This window comes from Carettochelys insculpta, chromosome 6 (assembly GCF_033958435.1).
Source record: "Carettochelys insculpta isolate YL-2023 chromosome 6, ASM3395843v1, whole genome shotgun sequence".
NCBI classification, from domain to species: Eukaryota; Metazoa; Chordata; order Testudines; family Carettochelyidae; genus Carettochelys; species Carettochelys insculpta.
The window spans coordinates 67,337,645-67,359,623 of record NC_134142.1 but is presented as its reverse complement, the minus strand read 5'-3'; the positions used below and the strand labels follow the sequence as shown (position 1 = coordinate 67,359,623).

The 21,979-nt window shown below is 44.0% G+C and overlaps 1 protein-coding gene across 1 annotated transcript in view; it reads right to left on the bottom strand.

The window, feature by feature from the left end:
* Window positions 1–9,770: 9,770 nt before the first annotated feature.
* The window catches only part of COX16 (cytochrome c oxidase assembly factor COX16), a 53,198-nt gene continuing 40,989 nt past the window's right edge, over window positions 9,771–21,979 (bottom strand). The window contains exons 3-4 of the mRNA XM_074997162.1: window positions 21,232–21,294; window positions 9,771–10,109 (exon numbers count right to left, since the gene is read on the bottom strand). Of these exons, the coding sequence (XP_074853263.1) occupies window positions 9,993–10,109; window positions 21,232–21,294 (180 nt within the window). The 3' untranslated portion in view covers window positions 9,771–9,992. The remainder of the gene's footprint in view (window positions 10,110–21,231; window positions 21,295–21,979) is intronic.

The following is a 21,979-nucleotide window of genomic DNA, read 5'->3' as shown; positions in this document are numbered from 1 at the left end:
GCACATTAACACGTGGTTTGAACCGGGACGGGAATTTTCTGAGTCACTATAGGGGTTCGTCTGCATACTTGGCTTAATCTAATTCTTGACCTTCCCCCCCACACTCTCCGATTTGCTCACCTTGATCATTTTTTTCTGATTTGTCCTCCTTGTTTACTGTTTTTGGTTCTCTGCCTTAAATATTGAGTCTGTTCTGGTATGGCTATGGTCTGAAGAAGTGGGTCTGTCCCACGAAAGCTCACCTAATAAATTATTTTGCTAGTCTTTAAAGTGCTACTTGACTGCTTTTTGTTTTGATAGTGTATAAACTAGCACGGCTCCCTCTCTGTTACTATTCAAGCAAGAAGGGAGTGAGCTAATCACTAGATCAGGAGTCCTTTGAAGGGGCACAGGGATGCAGGGGATTGGTCCCTGCTCCCACTGCTGCCTTTCCAGCCATGTCCAGAAACATGATAGAAACATGTTCCCAGTCCCAAATCATAAAGCAAGAAGAAACTGGAAAACCAACCACCTTCCTATACTTGTAAGAGATATGTTGAATTTAGGGAGGTTTGGTTTTCATCTGTGTGTGAAGTAAACCATCATTTACTTGCTCATTTGCTGTTGTTCCCAATACTCTGTGTCAGAGCTGAGGAAAGCTCTATGCAGGTGGCCTTTTACAGTTACATAATGCAGTGCTGTCCCCACAACTGCTTCCCATCCCCCCCGTATCCAATTATCTGTGACTGTGAACTGGAGTGCACTTTCCAGATTTGTTTTCATGTGTACTCAGAGCAACATAAAACTATTTTAAATCTTCAGTATAAACCAGTGGTAGCTGTTTCCTATTTCAGCTTCTCTTTATCAGCTTGGTTTTCAAACACCCCCCCTAGTATTTCCAAACACCACAGCTTGTCCACGGGCAATCTGATTTCAAATGCACATCTTCTTAAAAAAAAAAAAAAAAACTTGTTGATCCAATTCAGGCTGAGAGAGAAATTGTCTAGGCTGTGTGAGAAACTGTGTCCTTGAAGTGAGGATAAACCTTGGGACCAAGCCTGTATGGAGTTTTTGTTCCTCCAAGACTTAATTAAATTCAGAGACTGTTTGACCACTGGGTGAGAGGCAGAGGCTGACTGCAGCTCCCTGCAAACAGGGAAAAACCTACCTATAGGCAAATACCCACCTTTGAGCAATAACCTTTGGTTAACTGATTTAAACAAAGTGGTATTTCTTTTTTCCCCAACCTCACTCCAGAACATGGATGGATGGACATTTTCCACTGAAATTATTTTGGCTGAAAATAGCCTTCTCTTTCTTTTTTCCAAAGGAAGATTCTGTGAAAAAAATACACAAAATGTTTTATTTTCTTGTTGACAAAACCAAACCTTTGCTTTTTTATTGTCCTCTCCCGTCTTCTCTCTTTTTCTCCTCTCTTCATTTTGCCACACAAGGAAGAGCATGTAGCAGAAAAAAAGAGATCAGACAGTGGGAACAATACTTGGTTTGCCATCAAAATCCCTCCTTAGTCCAATTTTTCCTGTGAAAACCAACTGGCAGTTTTTGCTCAGACCCAGACTAATCTTAATCATTTTGGTTCCTGGCACAGCTGGGTCAGTACACTAACACCTTTCGTGCCCCCACCTCCACACCTCCAGGATGAATAATTCTTATGTGGGACAATGAAAGACACTCCATTGCCTTTAATTCCTTTTAAAGTACTATTTTAGGCACATACTGTATATGCAAAATGTACCTACCCCCCATGTTCTCTCTTCTTGACCATCCCATTATGCCCTGTGCTCGCTCCTGTCATGGAAGACCCATGGCTCCAGTTTTCTTCTCACTTTACAGAGAAGTGGCCACCTTTTCCTTTGTGATAGAGTCGCAAACACACAGAAACCACCTCTGTGCACCTTTCCACACTTTAGTCTGGGATTTTTAATCTAGATATTGTCCCTTTCATTTGGCTAGTTATGAGAACATCACTGAGTAGAAAAGCTGGGGACATTTCACCATCCTCTCCTTTATCCCTGACAAAAGCCATTTTTTACCTCTCACCAAAGCTGTTTTCATCCGCTTCATAATGGTGTTCTGTTTAATAAGGAAAGAGAGATGTAAATCGACGCTCTTCTTCTCTGCTCTCCCAGCCTCCGCAGTTAAAACAGAAAACTGATGCAGGAACTCCATACTGGTTCTGCTTTATTTGATCATATTATCTCTTCCATGGCTGTTTACCAGTAAGTTTCAGAAGGATTTTTATAGCGCTGTCTCTTACTGTTATTTATGTCAACACTGAACCTGAATAATTTTCTCACCTGCTTTTCACTGTGACCCTATGCCTATTTTAAAATGATAATTTGGGCATTTTTTTAGACTACCCCAAAGTATCCCAGAAATAATGTGAGTTTTGGGAAAGGACCCTCAGAAAGGTTAGTCTGAAGAAGTGACCAGACTAACCATGAACTTTGAAATCCCTCTCCTTATTGTGAACTGTGTAATTTTCTGCACTGAATCCTGGACGCACAGTTCAGATCCCCTGATTCACTGTCTCAACTCAGGGACAAGAGTCAACTTAGTGGCTGAATTTTAGACAGAAAGCCACTAAAAGATGCACAGATTGTGTTCATTCACAAAATTACAAAGCCAAACTGAACCCTTCGTTACTTAGAGCAAAAATTTATCTGCAGGATATAGAAATCTTCAACTAAATCCGAGGTCTGTTCCAATTAAGACATACTTCAAAAACAGTCTCCATGGGGAACTGAATGACAAGAAGTACAGAGGAAATCTCACCAATTATTTTGTTCAAGAAAGAGTCAGTAAAAGGATTTCCCTTTAACAAGAGTGGTTCTGTCTGGCAAAAGGTCTCTGATGAAACAGTGCCTGGCCCACTCTTCTCCCATTGCAGTTGCCAGGGGCTTCTAGAAAGCTATACATTTACACCAAAAGAGAAGCAGTTGCAGTGGCTTCTCCTCTTTACTCTATATTTGGTGCAGTTGCTTCACCTTCAACGTTATGGCAACTTATCTTCTCCTTGGGCATTGGAAATGGGGGACATAAGTGTCAGAGTTTCAGGATAAACACAGAGAAGGTTCTAAGACGCAGTTAGTTCTAGGAATATCTCTTTGGGTTCCAAGCCATCTAGACTTCACCTCTCTTTGAGCAAGGTCCTGCAGCCCTTCTTTCTCCAGAACAGAACCCTAGGCTGATGTATAGTTCCCAGACCTCCTAAAGGCACTTTACTTTTCTTGAGGATAGTGCCAGTGTTCTTATAAATGATCAACTAGCTTTCCCAAAGCAAGCACATTATTCAGGACAAAACCACAGAGAAAAGACAAAACACACTGAATGGATTTACACACTCATACCAGAAGTTGTCCATTAGTCATTTAGGGCCCTGGCAAGGCAAAGCCATCTCACCTTCAGCACGGACTGGGGCCTCTTCTTGGAAAAAAAGTCAGGTCCATCTGCTCAGTCAGTAAGAAAACCCCAAGTCTGTTTAAACTCAGTCTTTTCTAACAAGAAGTCTTGCTGTCTTCCAGCCTCCTGAAAGCAGAAAAATCAGGCCCTGCCCCTATTCCCCTGGAAAGCAAGCTACAAAGCCAGTTTTGGGATTTTGTATTAATCATCCTCTGGTGATTCCAACAACATACACAAACACGTCACCTAAACAAAACAGCAGCCATGTAGCACTTTGAAGACTAACAAAATAATTTACTAGGTGATGAGCTTTCGTGGGACAGACCCAATTCTCCAGATCATAGCCTTACCAGAACAGAAGTGGGTCTGTTCACGAAAGTTCATCACCTAATAAATTATTTTGTTAGTCTATAAAGTGCTACATGACTGCTTTTTTGTTTTGATAGAATAGATGTTGGAGTTGAAAGTTTGATTCTCTTTTAAACTTTGAATTTTAAGCTTAATAAGGTAGCAATGCAAGGTAACAGATTAACACACATAACATGTTGATTTTATTGATTAAGTTCTTTAATTGAATATATGCCTTCTGGTTTTAGAGTTTAGTGAATTTAGTAAATAAGAGACAGTTTTGGTATTATGTCTATGTTAATAAGATTACAGGATGATGATGAAGGCTGAAGCCTTAATTGTTTGATTTACAATGCCTTTACTCTGCTCTTCTCTGAGAGTCCTTGTAAGAATTGTTTGTGTGTGAAAGTGTTATGTCTGTGTTGAGATAAAGGTGTGAAGGTTATATCCAGAGCCAGAAGGCCAAGGAAGGAGGGGCGAAGCGTGGGTGAAGACAGACTCCACGGCGTCAGAGAAGGACTGTCATGATCATGAGGGTTAGCCAGCAGCCTGGGAGTAAAGGGGTTAACCTCCTTGGCCAGGTGGGGTTGGCCTACAGCATGGGTGTCCAACCTTTGGCTTGCCTGGGCCGCATTGAGTGAAGAGGAATTGTCTTGGGCCGCATATAAAATATATAATATAGTTAATGTATATAAATCACATAATAATGTTACAAGTTTACGATCTTGTGGGGCCGCATTACTAGCTGTCCAGGGCTGCATGCGGCCCGCAGGCTGGACATGCCTGGCCTACAGGAATGTAGGTAAGAATTGAATTTTTTGGCTCCTCCCTTTTTCTGTCCTCTGTTCCTTCTTGTTCTTTCCAGCCATGAGGGTGACAGACACAGAATATCTCCCTCCAAGAACAGGCCCTCCAGTCTTCTGTAAGTAGGGTAAAGTTTAGATAGATCCATTAGGCTTTATTGTTTTATGGTTTGGGAAGTGGGATCTGATGTCTGTGCACTTTTTAGAAATATTGTTTTACTCTCCTGGTAACTAAGTTCTAGGCCCATGGTGGAGAATCCCCATGTTTTTTACTTTGTGACTCTTCCATCTAGTCAGGAGGCTTGCAACACAAATATTGTTGTAATAATAAAAAGTTCTCTCTTTTTATTTTTATTAACCTGGTATTGGTTAAATGTGTGTGTCCTGGTTTTTACTTTTGGCGCTGAGATTTCCCAAGTACTCTCTCCCTGGTTTCCTTATTATTACTTGGGTGGTGGCAGCGAATTTTATCCCCAAAATCTAAGGTTTTTAGGATTTTTTGGGGGAAGTTTATACCAAAACCTGGTAAATGAGGTTTTGGAGGTACTTTTGCTGGCCCCCACTTCTGCATTTACCTTGCTAGAGTGGGGAAGGAGCCACAACAAGGACGATCAGTGAGTACCCAGTCCAGGAGTGATTGGATTGGCAGACTGACAACTCTAAAGCATGGAGCAGGCACCCCTAAGGACAACTGACTACAGGATGGCCCTTTTGCAGATGTTTTGAGAACCACTGGTATCGAAAGTTAACATACCAGTCACAGACTGACACAGCAAACCTCAGCAGAGGAAAGGCCTATAAAAGCAGGGTGCTTTGCCATGAGACTTTGGGTTCGTCTTGCCACCAGCTCCAGGAGAGCATTGGATCACGACCGACAAGGCCCTGCTCCCCCTCTGTGATCAGTCTAGCTGGCCACTAGATTGATCCAGGCTCTGGATTGGTAACTGTAACATCGTTTGGCCCATCTCCATATGACAGCTTTCTGAGGCAGTCATGCTTTCAACATAAAATACAATATGGTCCCCAACAATATAACATGTGCCACAGTAATAATGCCATGGGAAAGTGGCACTTCAACATTCCAAGTGAGTTAGTAAAGCTGAACCAACTTGGGATGAATCTACACAGGGAATTTTACAAAGAAATTCCCACTGTGCTCAGCGGCAGCAGTGTTAGCATCCACGGAAAACCTAGTGTAATCAGGGCTCTGGAAGCTTAGTTAATACAGCAATACTCTGTCTATGCCAGCATTACTACTCTTGATGCCATTGGTGGAACTGCATCCATGGATGTGAGATTGTGGGGACGCATCTCAAGAGGGAAAGATCTCCAAATGCACAGTAACAATTTGGGGCTTTCCGTTTCACTCATATCCATGGGAGCCTGCTATTGCAAGAGCTCACTATAGTCAGTTTTCATTCTATTTGAGTTTGATCCAGAATACAATACACTACTGTTTGTATATTGCACCCATCTGGAGGCAATGTTCTTTCTCCTACAATCTGTAGAGCTCTTAAGATTCTGCTAGAGTGATGCAAATGATAACTAACAACATGGAATAGGACTGATCTATGAATTCAGCCTTCATGGGTTGGGGATGAACCAGAAACTCCAACAATCCCTGACCCATCAATCTCTCCCTTTCCCCAGAAAGACACATATCCTAACTCCTTTGCCACCGCTAATATCACCGAGGATACAATCGCACAACTCTCTTCCTAATGGGTTCATGGAACCAGGTCTATGTCTCTTACCACACCTCTACAATGGGAGGTAAAGGGAGAAAGACACTAAATAACCACACCCTGGAGGGCTGATATGTGGTGTTCAAGCTCTGAGGGAGGGGGAGCAGTGAGGATAAAGCATGAATCAGTGGATTCATGGTGCTCCGAAAGTGTTGGGAGGGAGGTGGGAGAGAGAGTAGGAAGTAGGTGCAGATGGGGTGTGTGGACATAAGCTCATGCAAACATACTGTGAGCAAGCATAGTTTAGCAGTCATAGCATAGAACAGAGACACAGCAGTTGAATTCTGTGCCCTGTGCCACTTTGGGCAAGTCACTTGTGCCAAAATCTGGAAGTGTGCTCTGCTCTTGGGTTGCCCAACCTGAGACACCTAGAACCTGATTTTCAGAGGTGCAGAGCAGCAACTGTTTCCCAGCCTGACGTCAGCGGGGCTGGGGGTCCTCAGAACCTCTTAAAAAAAAATCGGGCAGAGTGTCTCAGGTTGGACACTCAAGACCACAAGTAATTCTGAAAGCATTAGGCTTACCCTAACTGTACTTCAGTTTCCCTATATGTAAGGGTCCACCCGCACTGTTAGAACAACTGTTTTCTGTAAGCAGCTAGGCATACATCTGTCATTACAGGTTGGGTTATGGCTACACAGCTTTTTTCACACCATAAGCATGTGTCAAACATGTTTATGGATTCACAGCAATCACACTGCCTAACTGAGCTTGTCTGTGTGCATTTTGATGCTATGTGCCCAACGATCCTCTATTGCCTCAGCAGGTGTTGGCATGCCCAGAAGGCCTATGCACAAACTAGCACCAGCAGCAAGTGGGACAACACTTCCTGCTGATGTAGAGCACAGATGGTTGGAAGAGAGGAGGAGTATCCAAATTAGTTATACAGGCAGTTGGAGCTCTTCTCCACACAGCAGAGCGACGCCACTATGAACCGATGACAGGCATTAGGGAAGGGTGAAGGATGGCTCAGCCTCCCTAAGGTCCTTCCGAGGGGACTTTACACGGGAGAGGGCTGTGATGTGGCCATGCGTCAGCATCCCAACATAGGAGTTGATCTGTAAGAAGGCCCAATATATTCATGTTCTCATATAACTTCTAGACTTTTATACCAATAGGAAATAATTCACCACAAAAGCTTCCAGCATCACCTCCTAACTACTGTCAATCTGCACCACACACCGGGGTGCATCAGGTACTCATTCCAATTAGAGGCTCAGAACTCTGGCCAGAGTTAGTCATGGTACAGACAGGTGCTGTAAGAACTCTCTTCAAAACCTCTTACTAACAGAGGTCTCTCCAGCTCCCACTGCTGTTCCAGTCCTGGACTTACAACCAGTTCTGCCTAAGGAGCTCCTGTGCAGTGAAGCTCATTCTGCCAAGATACGGAGCTGTTTTTTATGAAATGGTGTCTAGAGGGGGAAAAAAAATATCACACTTATTTTATAACATAATAAAATTTAGGTCTCTTGAGGCAATGAGCTCTCTTTCTTCCTCCTATTGCTTTCTCTGTTTATTTCTCACTTGCCTGAAAATCTTATTGTATTTTTTATTAATTCCAAGCATTTCCTTCTTTCCTAGTTTCGCTGCACATGAATGTCCCCCTATTCTAATATTACGGTACCTATTATTTAATTAAGATGTTCTTGGTTATTTTGCTGATTATTAAAGTTTCTTTTAGACAATGTTGTACCTGGTTAACATTTGTATTTAGAGGCACAGGTGTGGGTAGTGCTGTATGGGGGAAAAACAAAACCTTTCCAGTCCTATCAAGTTACATGCAACTTGTAATGATAGTGAGGACATTCAGGTGTAAGCGGCTGGTGACGGGGGGGGGGGGGCGGGGGGGTTTAGCCAGCAGAGGCATATCACACGGCCTCTGTACTGCCAGCACCCGCCTCTGCCAACAGCAAAATCCCACGTGGCTATGCTAATTAGCTGTGCGAGTTTGCAAATGGGCAACCATTTGCAATTTCTAGAAACCTCATTAGCACAGTGCTGCCGGCAGCAGCGCTGTGCTAAGCACCTGTGTAGACGTGGCCATTGTGTCTGAAAGGAGCCACCCAGAAGCATGTACAGTAGGGGCAGGTAAAATACACCCTGTGTGACAGATCCAGCCTGTTGTGGCCCAACAGGACCCTCAGGCAGGCTCCTTGGCTGCTGCTACACATGATGCACAAAGCAGCCAGGTGCTGGAGACAACGTGTCTCTGTGTGGCACGTGTGCTCATGGGAAAGGGAGCAGAGCTTGCACATATCCCCAAGCACTGCGACGGCAACTCCCATTGACTGGTTTCCAGCCAGTGGGAGACCACAAAGATGGCATTGGGAGGTGGTGGCAGAGCACAGAAGCCCCCAGCTTTTGCCCCAAGGGGTGCATGCCATGCAAAGTCACACACACTGCTCCCAGCAGTTGGCTGCTTTGAGACACACGAGCAGCTGTGGCAGCCAGAGCGCCTGCCCAAGGGTCCTGCTGAGCGGCCAGCCGGGAGTCACCTATGGCAAAAGCGTCTCTCGGCCAGAGAATGCACTTGACACCCTCTCTAACACCTCAACCTCGCCCCCCAGGTCACAACCCTCTCCTGCACCCAAACTCCCTCCCTCACCCTGCACCTCCTTCTATATCCCAGTCCCCTACCCAGCGCTCCCTCCTATGCCCAAACTCTGTCCAAGATATGGTATCCCCCCCATCAATACTGTAGAAAAGTGCAGACCCTGACCATTTACCAAATTCTCGTTAGTGGCCCCCACATCAAAAATTACTGCCCACTCCTGAGCTACACAGAAGTTCTTTGCAAGAAGGTTCTGAACTTTGCCATTACTATTAGCTAAGCAATTTCTACATATTACTGCAAGAAGGCGCAGATTCACACCAAGATGATTCTAGACAAATCCAACGATAGGTAAAACCTCTCTAAATCTATATGTCTACGAATATACATGCACATTATAATAATCCTAGGGAGATTCTGCTCTCCACATATTGGGTCAAGAAGATTCTATCACTCTGCTCTGCTATGTAATATAAAAAACAGTATGGCTCTTAAAGAGAAAGAGCTCTTTCTACTTCCAGTGAGCTGTTCCACTGGGAAAGCTGCTACTTGCAACAGCACATCAATAAAATAATTACAGAAATCTGACCACAGCTAAATGAATGTTATTAAAACCATTACCTGCTGACACTGCTGGAAGAGATTAGTGTCCTGGTGAGGTGCTGGAAATAAAACACAAGAGCATTATTATCCAAAAATGAGTGTGCTGTTCCTTAATTTTCCTTCAGCCTGTTGAGAATTTCCCTAAGTTAAAAGCCCTTCACCTGAAATCACACCGGAAGTCGCTGCACCAACATATATCTGGTCACACACAGCTAGACCATACAACTGCCACTCAGAATTCCCACTGATGCCCAAACCAGGTGTTGACCAGATGTGATTAAAAATACTGAAAGGAAACACTGACATCCTCAATGAAAGAATGGGCTAATATTTATTAAGAATCAATATACACAATCCACAGGCTTCTGTGCAAAATGGATGCAGCTGAACAAGGTTTTTATTTAAACACATCACCTCAGACTGATCTCAAGTGACCCTTGGTTTTTCCTGTTTCTCCCTGGATACAGGATGAGAAAGCAAGAAAGTCCAGCCACTGGCATAGCAGAGATTCTGTAAAGACACAACAGTGAGAGTGCACAGTCAAGACGGCTTGGAATGGAGAGCTTGCATCTGTTGCTCTTGAAAAGACTTGGAATCCTCCCAGGGACGGGGTCCTCGGATGTTCTTCCAGTCATCAAAGTTAGAGTTTTTCAGCTTCTGTAGATAAACAACAAGACACAAACTAGGTTATGGCAAGGGCTGCAGTGCTTTAAACCGAGAGTTCTCCCAATGTGCTTGTTTCCTGTATCAGAAATTTAGCATCCCACACTGGCTGATTAGCTTTCACCCAGGAACCGATGACATTCTGTAGGAAAAAAACGTGTACAGACAGGAGAAAGAAATACCAGGAGGCAGACTAAATGCCAGCAGAATCTCTAATGACCATAAGTGCTCCTCTATTTCTATGAAAGAGAGAGCACCTCCCCATTGCAAATTGGATAGGTGAGAAAAGGTTTTGTTTGTTTTTAAAACTACTGATTTTTTGGGTCAGCCCTTTGACTGCAAGCATTTCTGGTGTTGGGTCTAGAAAGATGCCAAAGCACAACTAAAACCTGGCTTTTGCAGAAGGAACTACTCTTGAGGGAGGTAGGGAAAGGAAGACATAACATCTGACCACTGGTACCCAAAAAAGTTCTGCCTGCTCAGGGCAGATGGCCTCAAGTAAAGTGAGAAATGGCACGACTCCCTTCACTCTGTGCTATTTTCATCTCAAAGGAAGGATGGCTTTTCAATGTAGGCTTCCTAATTCCAGAAACCACGAATAGGAGATGGGGCTATAGCCATGTTCACAACCCACCACCCCTCTGGAGCGAGGAACATACTGAAGGTCTTGTCTACATGGCGTGTTAGTCCAAACTCAGTGATGTGCTCTAGTGAGTGAGTTATGCACTAACTGGCCCATGTGGTCAGGAGTGCTGGAAGCCATTGAACCAAACTGCAAACCCGGTGTACAATGGAAACTATGTCAAGACAGAGGTACTGCCAGAGCAAATTACAGCACGTTTGTGCAGACCCAGATGGCATGCACTAAAAGCATCTAGTGCGTGTTAAAGTAGTACGGTTTCAAATGGGGCTACATGAATATGCACTAGAGAACTTTAAGCGCGTGCTAGCTGGGGCCATGTGGGCCATTTAATGTACAACATGCCAGTGCACACTAGAATTTACACCTCTTTAGTGCAGACAGGCCCAGGGCGTGCTGAGTGGCCAAATGGCCTAGTGCATAAAGAATGTCTAGATTTTGGCTGCCTCCCACACAGGTGCTCTGAGGACTAGACAGGATCGTTCCCCATCCTTCTCCAACACCCTGGCACAAGGACTGGACTCTTCATGTCTTTCTGCGACTGGGTAAAAAGAAGAAACACTCTTTTGCCCTCCCCTGCAATGTACTGCAGCTGCAGAAGGCAAAGGCACGCTGTGATTCCCCTAGGAGCATGGCTGCAGGAAAACACAAGACAGTATTTTGGCACAGGATGCTGCAGTTTTTGCTAGAGAACCCCTGCAGTTTAGTTTTAAAGCCTCTCCAGTTCTCATTTCAAAGAACTACAACAGTAGGAGACTGAAGTTGAGAGAGATTCTACATCCAGTACATTTTAGTGCAAAGTTTAATTTCAATGCAGTTACTGAAAACATGATAGAAGCAACTCTGCTGACTCTTCCTTTAGTTTAATGCACCAAGATGGTGGAGCAGTAACTGCTAATACCAAGAGTAGTCCTTGACTATCAACTTTGGTTTTACTACCAGCCCCTGCTCTTCACCTCCCATTTCCCCCACTCTGTCCATGACATTACACGTTTTGGACCAAATCCACCAGTGGCTAAGTCGGTGCCTCTCCCACTGAAGACAACTGAGTTCTACTCACTTTCACTCAGCCAAAATTTGACCCTCCTCTTCACAGTGCAGGTATTTGAGAAACAAAAATCCCATTTCCCACTAGGCCCAGACTCTCTGTATTCTGAAAACTCCTAAATATGGAGCTTCACATCTGATAACAGCAGCCCTGCAAGGGAGTTTGCAACAGAAAAGTTTCACACTGATGGGACTAGGGGGCAATCCCGTTGTTACTGAAATGGAGATGACTGCATATTATTGACACATATTGTGGTTGGTCCAACACCCTCTACAGGATCAGGGCTTTACCGTAACATAAGCTTCACAAATATACCAGACAAAACCATCCTTGCCCTACAGAGCTTGCATTCTAATTAGCCTACTATCAATCATCCCAAGGAATGACAAAACAATGAGGGACTTGAGTAAGGGTCAGAGAATAATTTAGCACCTGTAAGAGGACAGGCCTGCTGTTATTAGTTCACAGTATGTAAAACCTTCATGACACATCTATAACTTGAGGAAATCTCCATGAGTTCAGTCAGATTTCAAGAGAAATTAAACAAGATTCCACAGAAAACACTTGTGCATGCATATACCTATGTTAGACTTCTGAGACGAGGTAGCAGCAGTTGAATTTGCATACAATGGAGTGAGTTAGCAAAAGCACTTCCTGAAAACTGCTCTTGCTACTTTATCCACTTTGTGATTAATCAGCCTTTCATTTCCACTGGAAGAAACCTGAACTGAGCAGGGAAGAGTAGTAGAGGCAGTTTAGGAAGGTGCCCCATCATCCCATGCATCGGCAGCCATCCCCACTCTAATGACAAGAGAGAATTTAACACCTAACTCAAATGGTGGATTTAAAGCAAATACTATGCACAGAACCTTGTGCTTTACAAAGGGAAAGCATCCTGACTTTATACCTCAGATACGCAATGCAGCTGTAAGTTTAGATTCTCTACCCATAATACCTGTTCTAGAAATGTTCAGAGATGGTTTCAACAAGCATTTACTGAAAGTGAAATAGATACAGTGAAACTTAGAGTATATAAACAGACTAATGAAGAGACCAACAAAAGGCGAATGCCTCGTAGAAGATAATCTTTAAATAAAGGTTATACTAAACTGTCCTGGAAACCTTAGGTAAAGCTTTGAATGGGTCTTCTCAAGACAAAAAGGACTGCCAGTAACACAAGCGGTTTCAAATACGTACAGTATCTGGAGGAAATGAAAATCACATATTTTGGAAGTATTTGTTCCAAATGAAGTGGTTTTGGGGTTCCTTCAAGGACATTATGAGTTACGTAAGGAAGGATTTCATACCCAAGGGATAGTTATAGTCATTTTGACTAAGTATATTAAACCTACAGAATACATAAGGTCTGCTGAGTTTATCCCTGTCAGTTAAAATTAAGAAGTTAAAAATCTAGATCAATGCAGCACAGGGAAAACATACATTTGTTTGCTCAGGGCTGTGTGGTGAGCTGGTGGATGAATGTCTGTCTGTCTGCAGCTTGATCAGCTGCCTGGGTGCCTGAGCTTGTGCTGTGCAGAGAAGAGCAGTTTACAAGGTGTGAACTGGGGGAGTTCCCTGCCAGGTGAGCCTTCAAGGGCTGATTAGACTGGAGGCAAGGCTTTGAGCCAGGCCTGACCAGCTAGCAGCTCCCAGCAAACAAGGTGAGCAGCAAACAGGGGGCAGCAGCTAACAGGGAAGGGAGTTTGCCTCTGGGAGTTCACCGAGGGAGGAGTCCCGTGTTTGTTGTCCTTTTGAGATATGGTGTTCCACCTGTGCCCTGCAAGGCAGCACTACCAGGAAAAGGGGTGTCTGAAAAGAAGAGCCTGAAAAGCGATGGGGGAAGGTGGACCTGGGGGCACTGAGAGCAGCTGTGGGGAGAGGGGCCAGTGCAGTGTAGAGCGCAGACATGGGAGCAGATGGGGGTAGTGGGTTCGGGAGGGTCCTATGGTGATGGTAGCTGGGGAGAGGGGTGGTGAAAGGTGGAGAGGAGGGTCCTGGGGATATGAGGTCATTGCTCTGCAAGGAGCTATGGTGACTCATGGTGACAGAGAGGTATGAAGTAGTGGGATCCTTAACCACATTCTCCACACCCCACTGCCTTGTGGGTTATCCTGGGAAGGAGAGAGGCTAAGGGAGTAAACCCTGACAGAAAATCCAGAGTGGAGTCCGAAGGCAGTTCAGTGTCAACTTCTGGCGCTGTCCCAGCAACTCCTGCAGCTGTGCTGATACCAGATGTGGAGGTTATCCTCTCCTTTGGACTATATCAGTAAAGCCGAGAGGGGGACACTGGTGTCTGGGCAGCCCAGAGTCTCCATAATAAGTGCCCAGGCTTGCGCCCTGAGAGGTACTCCGGCATCGCTGAACAGCGTTGCATCAACACGGGAGGCAACAGATACCGGTTATAAGCTCTTGCTCGACTGGCGTAGAGAACGAGAGCCAGGGGTTGCCTTCGACGGTGGGAGAGATCCTCGCATCTCACTGGACAGTCACTGCCCGCCTCAAGCTGGGCAGCCCCCAGCCAATAGGGTACTGTCCCGCCACAGTTCACCTGCCTCGCTGCCCCACTACAGACCAGCTTTTGCCTCCCCTCTAAGGTGCCTCAGAGCACACAGGGCACTGAACAGCAGTTAAACAGCACAGTCTTTGATGCCTTCCTGAAGGGGCCCAGATGTGCTGGCTCATCGTAACCCTGAGGAACTGAAAACACAGATAGAGGGCTAGCAGGCTAACTGTTAACGAAGGGCCTCAGAGAACTGCCCTTGGCTGGCATTAATGGAGTGATGAGCCCACACAGCCATCCCACAAGAGAAATCTCCGCCCTTGCAAAAGAATGTCCTGTACTCCCAAATTGCTTACCTCCTGTCTTACAAGTGCAAATTAAGTAAGAATTGCCCTTGTAAAAACTGGTGTCACAAAAGACAGACCAGTACGATCTGGCACCATAGATAAGAAAGAGGATACGTGACCCAAGGGGTATAAAGATGGACCCAGCGGCACTCTGACTCTGAGTGCATTCCCACCAACTACCTGCTGGTCGGGTCTGGTGATTGCCTCCCAAGATCCGCAAATGGGGACGCCCAACCTCGTATTTGTCTTTCCGCGGAACTGAGTGACCGATCCTGGCTTGGCTACGCTGGTATCGAGAGACGCAAGGAGGGTAAGATGTACCCACATTAAGGTCTCCTTTTGGTGTACACAGTCAAAGAATTAGAGCTCTATAGATAGATGTTGTTGTATTAACATGTCGTTGTATTGGATTGTAACGTAACCTGTTAACACCTGTACTCTACTAGCATGTAAGAAGTAGACAATAGCCTTTTGTAACTGCACGCTTATAACTGTAGCTTAATAAACTTGTAACTAGTTAAGATCTAAGCCTGACTGCTGTTACTCTTTGTCACTGCAACACAGCTGGCACAATCAAAAGAACTTTAACCGTTTGGTTACCACAGCCTGGCCATAGGTGAGAGTGCTAGGAACTTCCTGCTCTAGCAGTAAAAGCCTTGGGTGTTTAGGACCCTGGGGCATCCGTCAGCCTGGCCCAGGCTGCCCGCTGCGAAGGAGCCCCGCGCTCTAGCAGTTAAAGACTCGGATGGTAACAAGGGCATAGTTGGTACCTCACTGCACATTACCCGGCCACCGGCTAACAACACCTTAACCTTTATAGGGCTTTTCCTACATGCAAGTCTATGCATTTTGCTCTATCAGGCCTTAATCAGTAACTCAGCATTATAATCTTCTGCAACATATGTTTATCTGAAAGTTGTTCTTGCAGTTATCTGATATCAGTATGCTGATGACCCCTCCTGCGTGTTGTTCTCTGGGAAAGTCAGTACCAGTTCTCTACCAAGGGGTGCTTGTCCCTAACTTTGAGGCTTGTCCATCTGCCTGGTCTGGTCTTGGTAGTTATTTTGTTCCCCTGAGTCTTCAGCGCCACCTCTGGTCATCTGAGTATGCAGTGGTTTTTATGCCTCTCTCTCAAAACATTTTTTTTTCATTCACACCGACACCATCTTTACGTAGTGAAGGCTGTGTCTACACTAGCTCCAAACTTCGTAGGGAGTATGGTAAGTAGGGTGTTGGGAGATTATTAGTGAAGTGCTGTGCTGCATATGCAGCACTTTATTAAGTCAATTCTTGCCCGCGGCAACTTAAAAGCGTTAAACTTCGAAGTGCCGGCTTGCACATAGCCGTGACTAACCTGCCAGTACTTTGAAGTGCCTTGCTAGCTTTGAAGTCCCTTTACTCCTCAAAATTTTCTTCCTAATACTAACATCCCTGTGCATTACAATTTAACATCAGAACATAACAACATCACACAGAGCCCGATCCAAGTTCACAAAGCTACCTGGTGCTCAGGCCTAACTCTTGTATTTCATTAGTATCACCGCAGCAGTAACACTGACTTAAAGGCATATTTTCTTATTTATTTTTTTCTCTTTTCTACTGCTGTGGGAAAAAGAAAGCTTCACACAAATAATAGGGGAACTAAGCAAGGCTGCAATCCTGCAAAATTTATGTATGCTCTTAATTTTACACATTGATTTCAATGGAATTACACCTGTCAGTAAAACCCAAACTTTAAGGCTCAGTGCTGTGCTAGATCAAGGCCTCAGTGTAGGGGTACTGGAAGTGATTGCTCACAAAGTTCTGTCACAAGCACAAAGAACAAAATCTGGAAAAAAAAAAAAAGTTCTTCCTCAAATCTCTTTCAGGTATACATCTTTGGGTAACACGTAATTGTAAATAAACAATTTCACACAAAATTGTGATTAAAAGTGGACTCTGATCCTTGACATTTGTCTCTTTAGATCCCAGAGAATGAAAGATTCTATAGAAACAAAAAATATTTATAGAAAGAATATTTGGGTGTTTTAAATAAACTATTTGATAGAGAAAAATATGCCAATGGGAAAAATAATTCCCCTCCTTGTTTTAAGTGCCAGCTTAGTACTTTAAAAAAATATTCCAGACTAATGTCTTAGCAAACGTTATATACTGCTTTGCATTTTTCATGGTTTGCTCACAAGGCTCACACATGGGACTCCATTCATATCAGTACCAGTGTCAGTTGTGGAAAGGGCAGTGATTTATTAGGCAATGTGGGAAGCAAGGACTAGCTGTCTGTATTGAGAACACATAACCATGTGTAAGAAACGCATGAGCCAAAGGGAAAGTGTGTAAAGTGTGGTATGTCACAAAGCACAAGATGGATGGAACCAATGACAGACCTGAGAGATTAACACTCCTGAATGTATTACACGTACAAATGATGGCCCCTGCTGAAGTCCTTGAAATAATATCAATATCAGCTGTGCTCCCAGGTGGAATAAACTGATCTTTGCACAACTACAGAGACTATAGCAGAAAATGTCCTTACATAAGAAACAGGAAAAAACTGAAGCCAATGAAAACTTTCTACATATCAGACAGCCAAATTTCAAAAAAGGGCTGCTGTCTTCAACAACAGCTGTGCAAAATAAAGTGGTTAGTATAGCAAGTTTGTACAATAATGCCTTTTTCCTCTGAGTATTACACAATAATTATGCAACCTTTTAGGGCCCTTGGCATTTTATTATTACTGTCTTTAGTATGGGGCACTATTATAACCCTCCAAGTAGTTCTATATACAAGATTCCAAGATGTTTCCAGGCAGCCATATTTTGGTACACTTGGGCACAGTTATAGGAAAAAGGGTAAAATATAGGGTTCACAGAGGAGAAAGTTTACCGGTCTCAAGGAGAGAGATAACATAACACTTGTCTAAGAGTTTTTTCAGCAGGAATGGAGAAGAAACAATGGATTAACTTACTGGTAGGTTGAGACCCCAACACTAGGTGGTGACCTTATTTTAACCCAAGGGTGTTGGCCAAGGAAATCAGGTCATAGGCCCTCCACCTTGTGCCGATGCCTTTGGGCTTTGGCCAGTTCCACCTCCTCACCCCATCTCGCATGATGTGGTGGAGCATGGCAGGCTTCAGGCTGTCACCTCCCAGATTGGGATAATGTTCTAATAATTGTTATCACTTTGCAGAAGAAGTGAAGAATCACTCTTTCTAGAGATACAAGATATTTGCTGCAAGCTCAGTCCCTTCAGAGATACTAGACATTAGAATTATGACACAGATATATATAGAAAAGATTTTTCACGTAACTATAGAGTTTTATAAAATTAAACAGATCAAATTACCTGTTTATTGTTTCTGCACTTGGTTTGGTTTTGGGTGAAAAGAGAGGGATGGAAAGACACAAATAAGTGTAGGCAAAAAATTGTACCCCCAAATTATTTGCAGGTAATAGTCCTGGCACCTGGGTATCAAGTACTTGATTGCACACTCCACAGATATTCAATAATAGTAATTTGACTTGCCACAATAACCATTCTATCACAACATCCCATCCCTTCATGAATTTTCTAAATGCACTCTTTCGTACTTTTACAACATAAGCACACACATTTCCCGCGTCCCCCCAGGATGGTAAAGTTGTTGAATTAAGATGACTGGAAACAAGTTTGGGGAATTGTACTTTTTACAAATAACTTTGTTCTATGGTGTTTATGGGGCAGAAAGCTTCATACTTTGAGTACGAATGGAAAAATTCCAACCTAAGATTCATAATTTACAATCCACTAAGGACTGTTCTATTTGCCTTTTGGGAGCCTTTTTTCTTAGGTGCTCCCTTGTATGCATTATAACTCTGCTCTGATCTATTTGTGTGAAAGAACCATAGTGTAACGAAAAGAACAGTCTTTCTCCTTTTAACATGATAAATAACTCTCTACGCTCAAAATGGAACTGTACCTGTGTTTGGATATGCTGCATTTTCTCCCAACCACGATTAACTAGATGACTGAAGGATAATTAAACAGCTACAACTGCACTGACCCTTGTAAGGGAAGTCAATGTTAATCAAATAAAGATGGCATAGCAAAATCTTAAAAGCACATTTAGATAATTCTCCTGATAGAAGAAGTGACTGAAATATTCTTAATTTTTTTTATCTAAACAGCAGAATTCCCCAAACCATAGAGTTCAGAGGCAAATCCAAACTTTGGCAAAGAACACAGCATTCAGATTTTCCATTCCTGATTTAACAATTTAATCCAGGGATTCTGAAAATTCACTGTACTGCAACCTTCATCTGAGACACACCCATTTCCAGCCCTAAAGATTTATCTGATACTGGACATTAAACCCGTTGCTGACTCAGGCCCCCATCTCAGAGCAGTGTAATTCTAGGACAGGGGTCAGCAACCCCCGGCACGCATGCCAGGAGTGGCACACAGGCCAATTTTCATTGGCACGCGAGGTGGGAGCTCGGTCTCACCCCTCCTCCCCCATGCACCCAGGAGCTTGCTCAAAGCCATGCTTTGAATATGTGTTGTGCAGCCTAGCAGAAGATGCAGAGACTTACCAGCACCTGAGTTTGAGGGTGCAAAGGGGCCTGAGGAACAGCTGCCTCAGGCAGGTAAGCACTGGTTCCAGTTGGCCGGCCTTAATCCTGGGCAGAGAAGGGAAGTTGGCCCCGGCCAGTGCAAGTTCCCCCCAGCTTGCTGTGGGGTACTGGGCACTCTGCTGGCCCGGCACTCATGGAGAGAGGCAAGCAGAGGTGGATTCCCCTTGACTGACTCCAATGAACTGGGGCCATTCACTTTATGGAAGGCAGCAGGTGCCCCCACCCATCTGCTCCCTGGCTCAGCATGTTATTTCCAGCTGCCTTTATACTCGGGGGGCAGACTCATCAACAGTAGATGGCTTCTTCTTGGTGACATGTGAATCCACCCCATACCCTTAGTGATTTGTAATAATTACTATTAAAATATTTGCCCCCTACCCCAGTATCAGAACAGAGGCCCAATTCCACAGAACACTTCAACCATGCGTTCAACTTCCCCCACCTGCTTATGTGCTCTTGACTTCAGGGATATTGACCGGAAGTTTAGCACAGGTTTAAGTTATTTGCTGAACTGGGTCCTGACCAGTAAGCCATCATTTGTCAGAGCTCCCTAGCAAGAAATGTGAGAGAACCAATTATCCTCTTGTACTGACAGGGAAACTGAGGCACAGAAGGGCCAAGACTGAGATTTTCAAAAGTACCTACAAGAAGAAGGAAAAAGAAAAAATAATTTTTTGGAGATACACATCTTATAGAGCTAGAAGGGATCTTGGGAGGTCATTGAGTCCAGTCCCCTGTCCTCTTAGCAGGGCCAAACACTATCCTTATTTTTTTTTTAAATCTATTTGCTCCAGATCCCTAAATGGCCTCCTCAAGGATTGAACTCACAACCCTGGGTTTAGCAGGCCAGTGTAATCCCTGCCCCCTATATCCAGCTCCCATGAAGTTTCAAAGGACATTAGGTGGCTAACTATCTTTGAAGATGGGGTCCTAACTCTCCAAGGCTTCTTTGAACCTCAGCCCCCCATGCCCTACACTCCCCAGTGACTGGCCAGCAAATGCAGGGAATCAGTGGCAGGGTCAGAATTCAGTTATAGGTCAGATTTCAGTAGCTCCTTCCTCTTGTCCTCGCTGCCTCACCTGAACCTTCATCCAAACACCAAGCAACCATTTTGGGGCTGTTCCAAAAATGCCCAGCTTTGTAATGAGGAAGAGGTTTTCTGGAGGATGTAAACTGATCGTTTAAGGCAGCAGGAAGCCAAGGGAGGTGTGCCTACGGATTAACAAAAGACCAGCTAATGCTACCAACCACCACCTAAAATGGTAAACCACTGAATCTTAATTTATTTACTAAATGAATCTGTTGTAAGGAGGACTATCAGTGACCTTAAAAAGTATCACTGGCACTCAGCCCACACACAGAGGTCAAATTTGGGCACTGTGCCTTGGAAAGGTTGCTGATGCTTGTTCTAGGAGGAAATCCATTTGTGGGAAAGGAGGAAATATCACTCTGGGATGGGTTTGGGGTGGGGTTTGTGTTTTCTGTTTTGTTTTTTTTTGCATGGAGAAAAAGGAGTGGCAGCTGTTTGAAAACTGCACAGAGGGTTGGAATGTAAGTAGTGGTTATGAAGGCAGATGGTCTAGTGGGCAATGCAGCTAAGCAGCGGCCTGGTTTTGCAATTTCTCAAAAACGGTTCATCGTATCATATATAGTATAAAATGTTGACATGCATATATTCTATCCAAGTCCAGCATTAGTGCTACTATTACAGACTACATGAACCACAGAAACTGCTAGCTTCATTTGTAGTGCTGTAATTGGCAACTGGACATCAAAGTATGACTGTATTTAGAAAGAAGTACTGCACGGTTGAAATCAAAAACTTTTGCCAAAAAAAACCTAGTTTTACTAGATAGTAGTGAATTAAAAGCAAAAGGTTGGTTTAATTTTAGCTGTGGGCAGACACGCCCTAGAACAGCTAGGGAAGGCAACACAAGCCTACAGACCCGGAGCCAGGAAACTACAATACCTCATATTCAGAGTCCAATGTCACTTTATTCTTTCTGATTCTTTCTTCTAAAGCTGGATCGATCTGTAAGGCAAATAGAAAAGACATCTAAAATTTTTTATTTATAAAATATACCTGAGTTTGAAAGAAAAAAAAATTTTCTCAATGTCCCTTTAGGAAATAAAAAGATGAGAGAGATAGCTCTTGTGCTGCCCAGATGACAGGATGATGGTTGCAATATATGAATGTGAAAAGGACAAATATCCAAGGTTCAAGTGTTCTCAGACTGGTAGTGGGGCAGAAATGGAAGACTACAAGTCCTTCACTGAAAATGCCCTGCCAGGAACCCCACTGATGCTTAAGTCTAAAGCTTGACCCCCTCCTCAAATCTTGACCAAAGGGAAGGGAAAAAATCTGGTTACTCTCTTTAGGCTTCCAGCTGTAAAGACGAGTGGTCACAGAAAAGGCATGCCACATCTTTGGATTTGCAAAGCCAAATTCTCAGGCCAGGCCTGTAAATCTTTTGTTGATTTGCTGTTGTGGTGGAAACCACATGAAACTTGTTGCTTCAGCCTGCAACCCAACACCAGATAAAATTTGGTGATTTCAGCCAGTATTCATTGGAGTTTGGGTGCATAAATGCCAAATCAAGGAGTATGAACCCCAGTACACCATGAGAACAACAAGAAGTCTTGTGGCACCTTATAGACTAACATGGGCTTTTACACTATAGCATATAGATTGCGTGGGTGAGTCCAGCGTTTCTCAA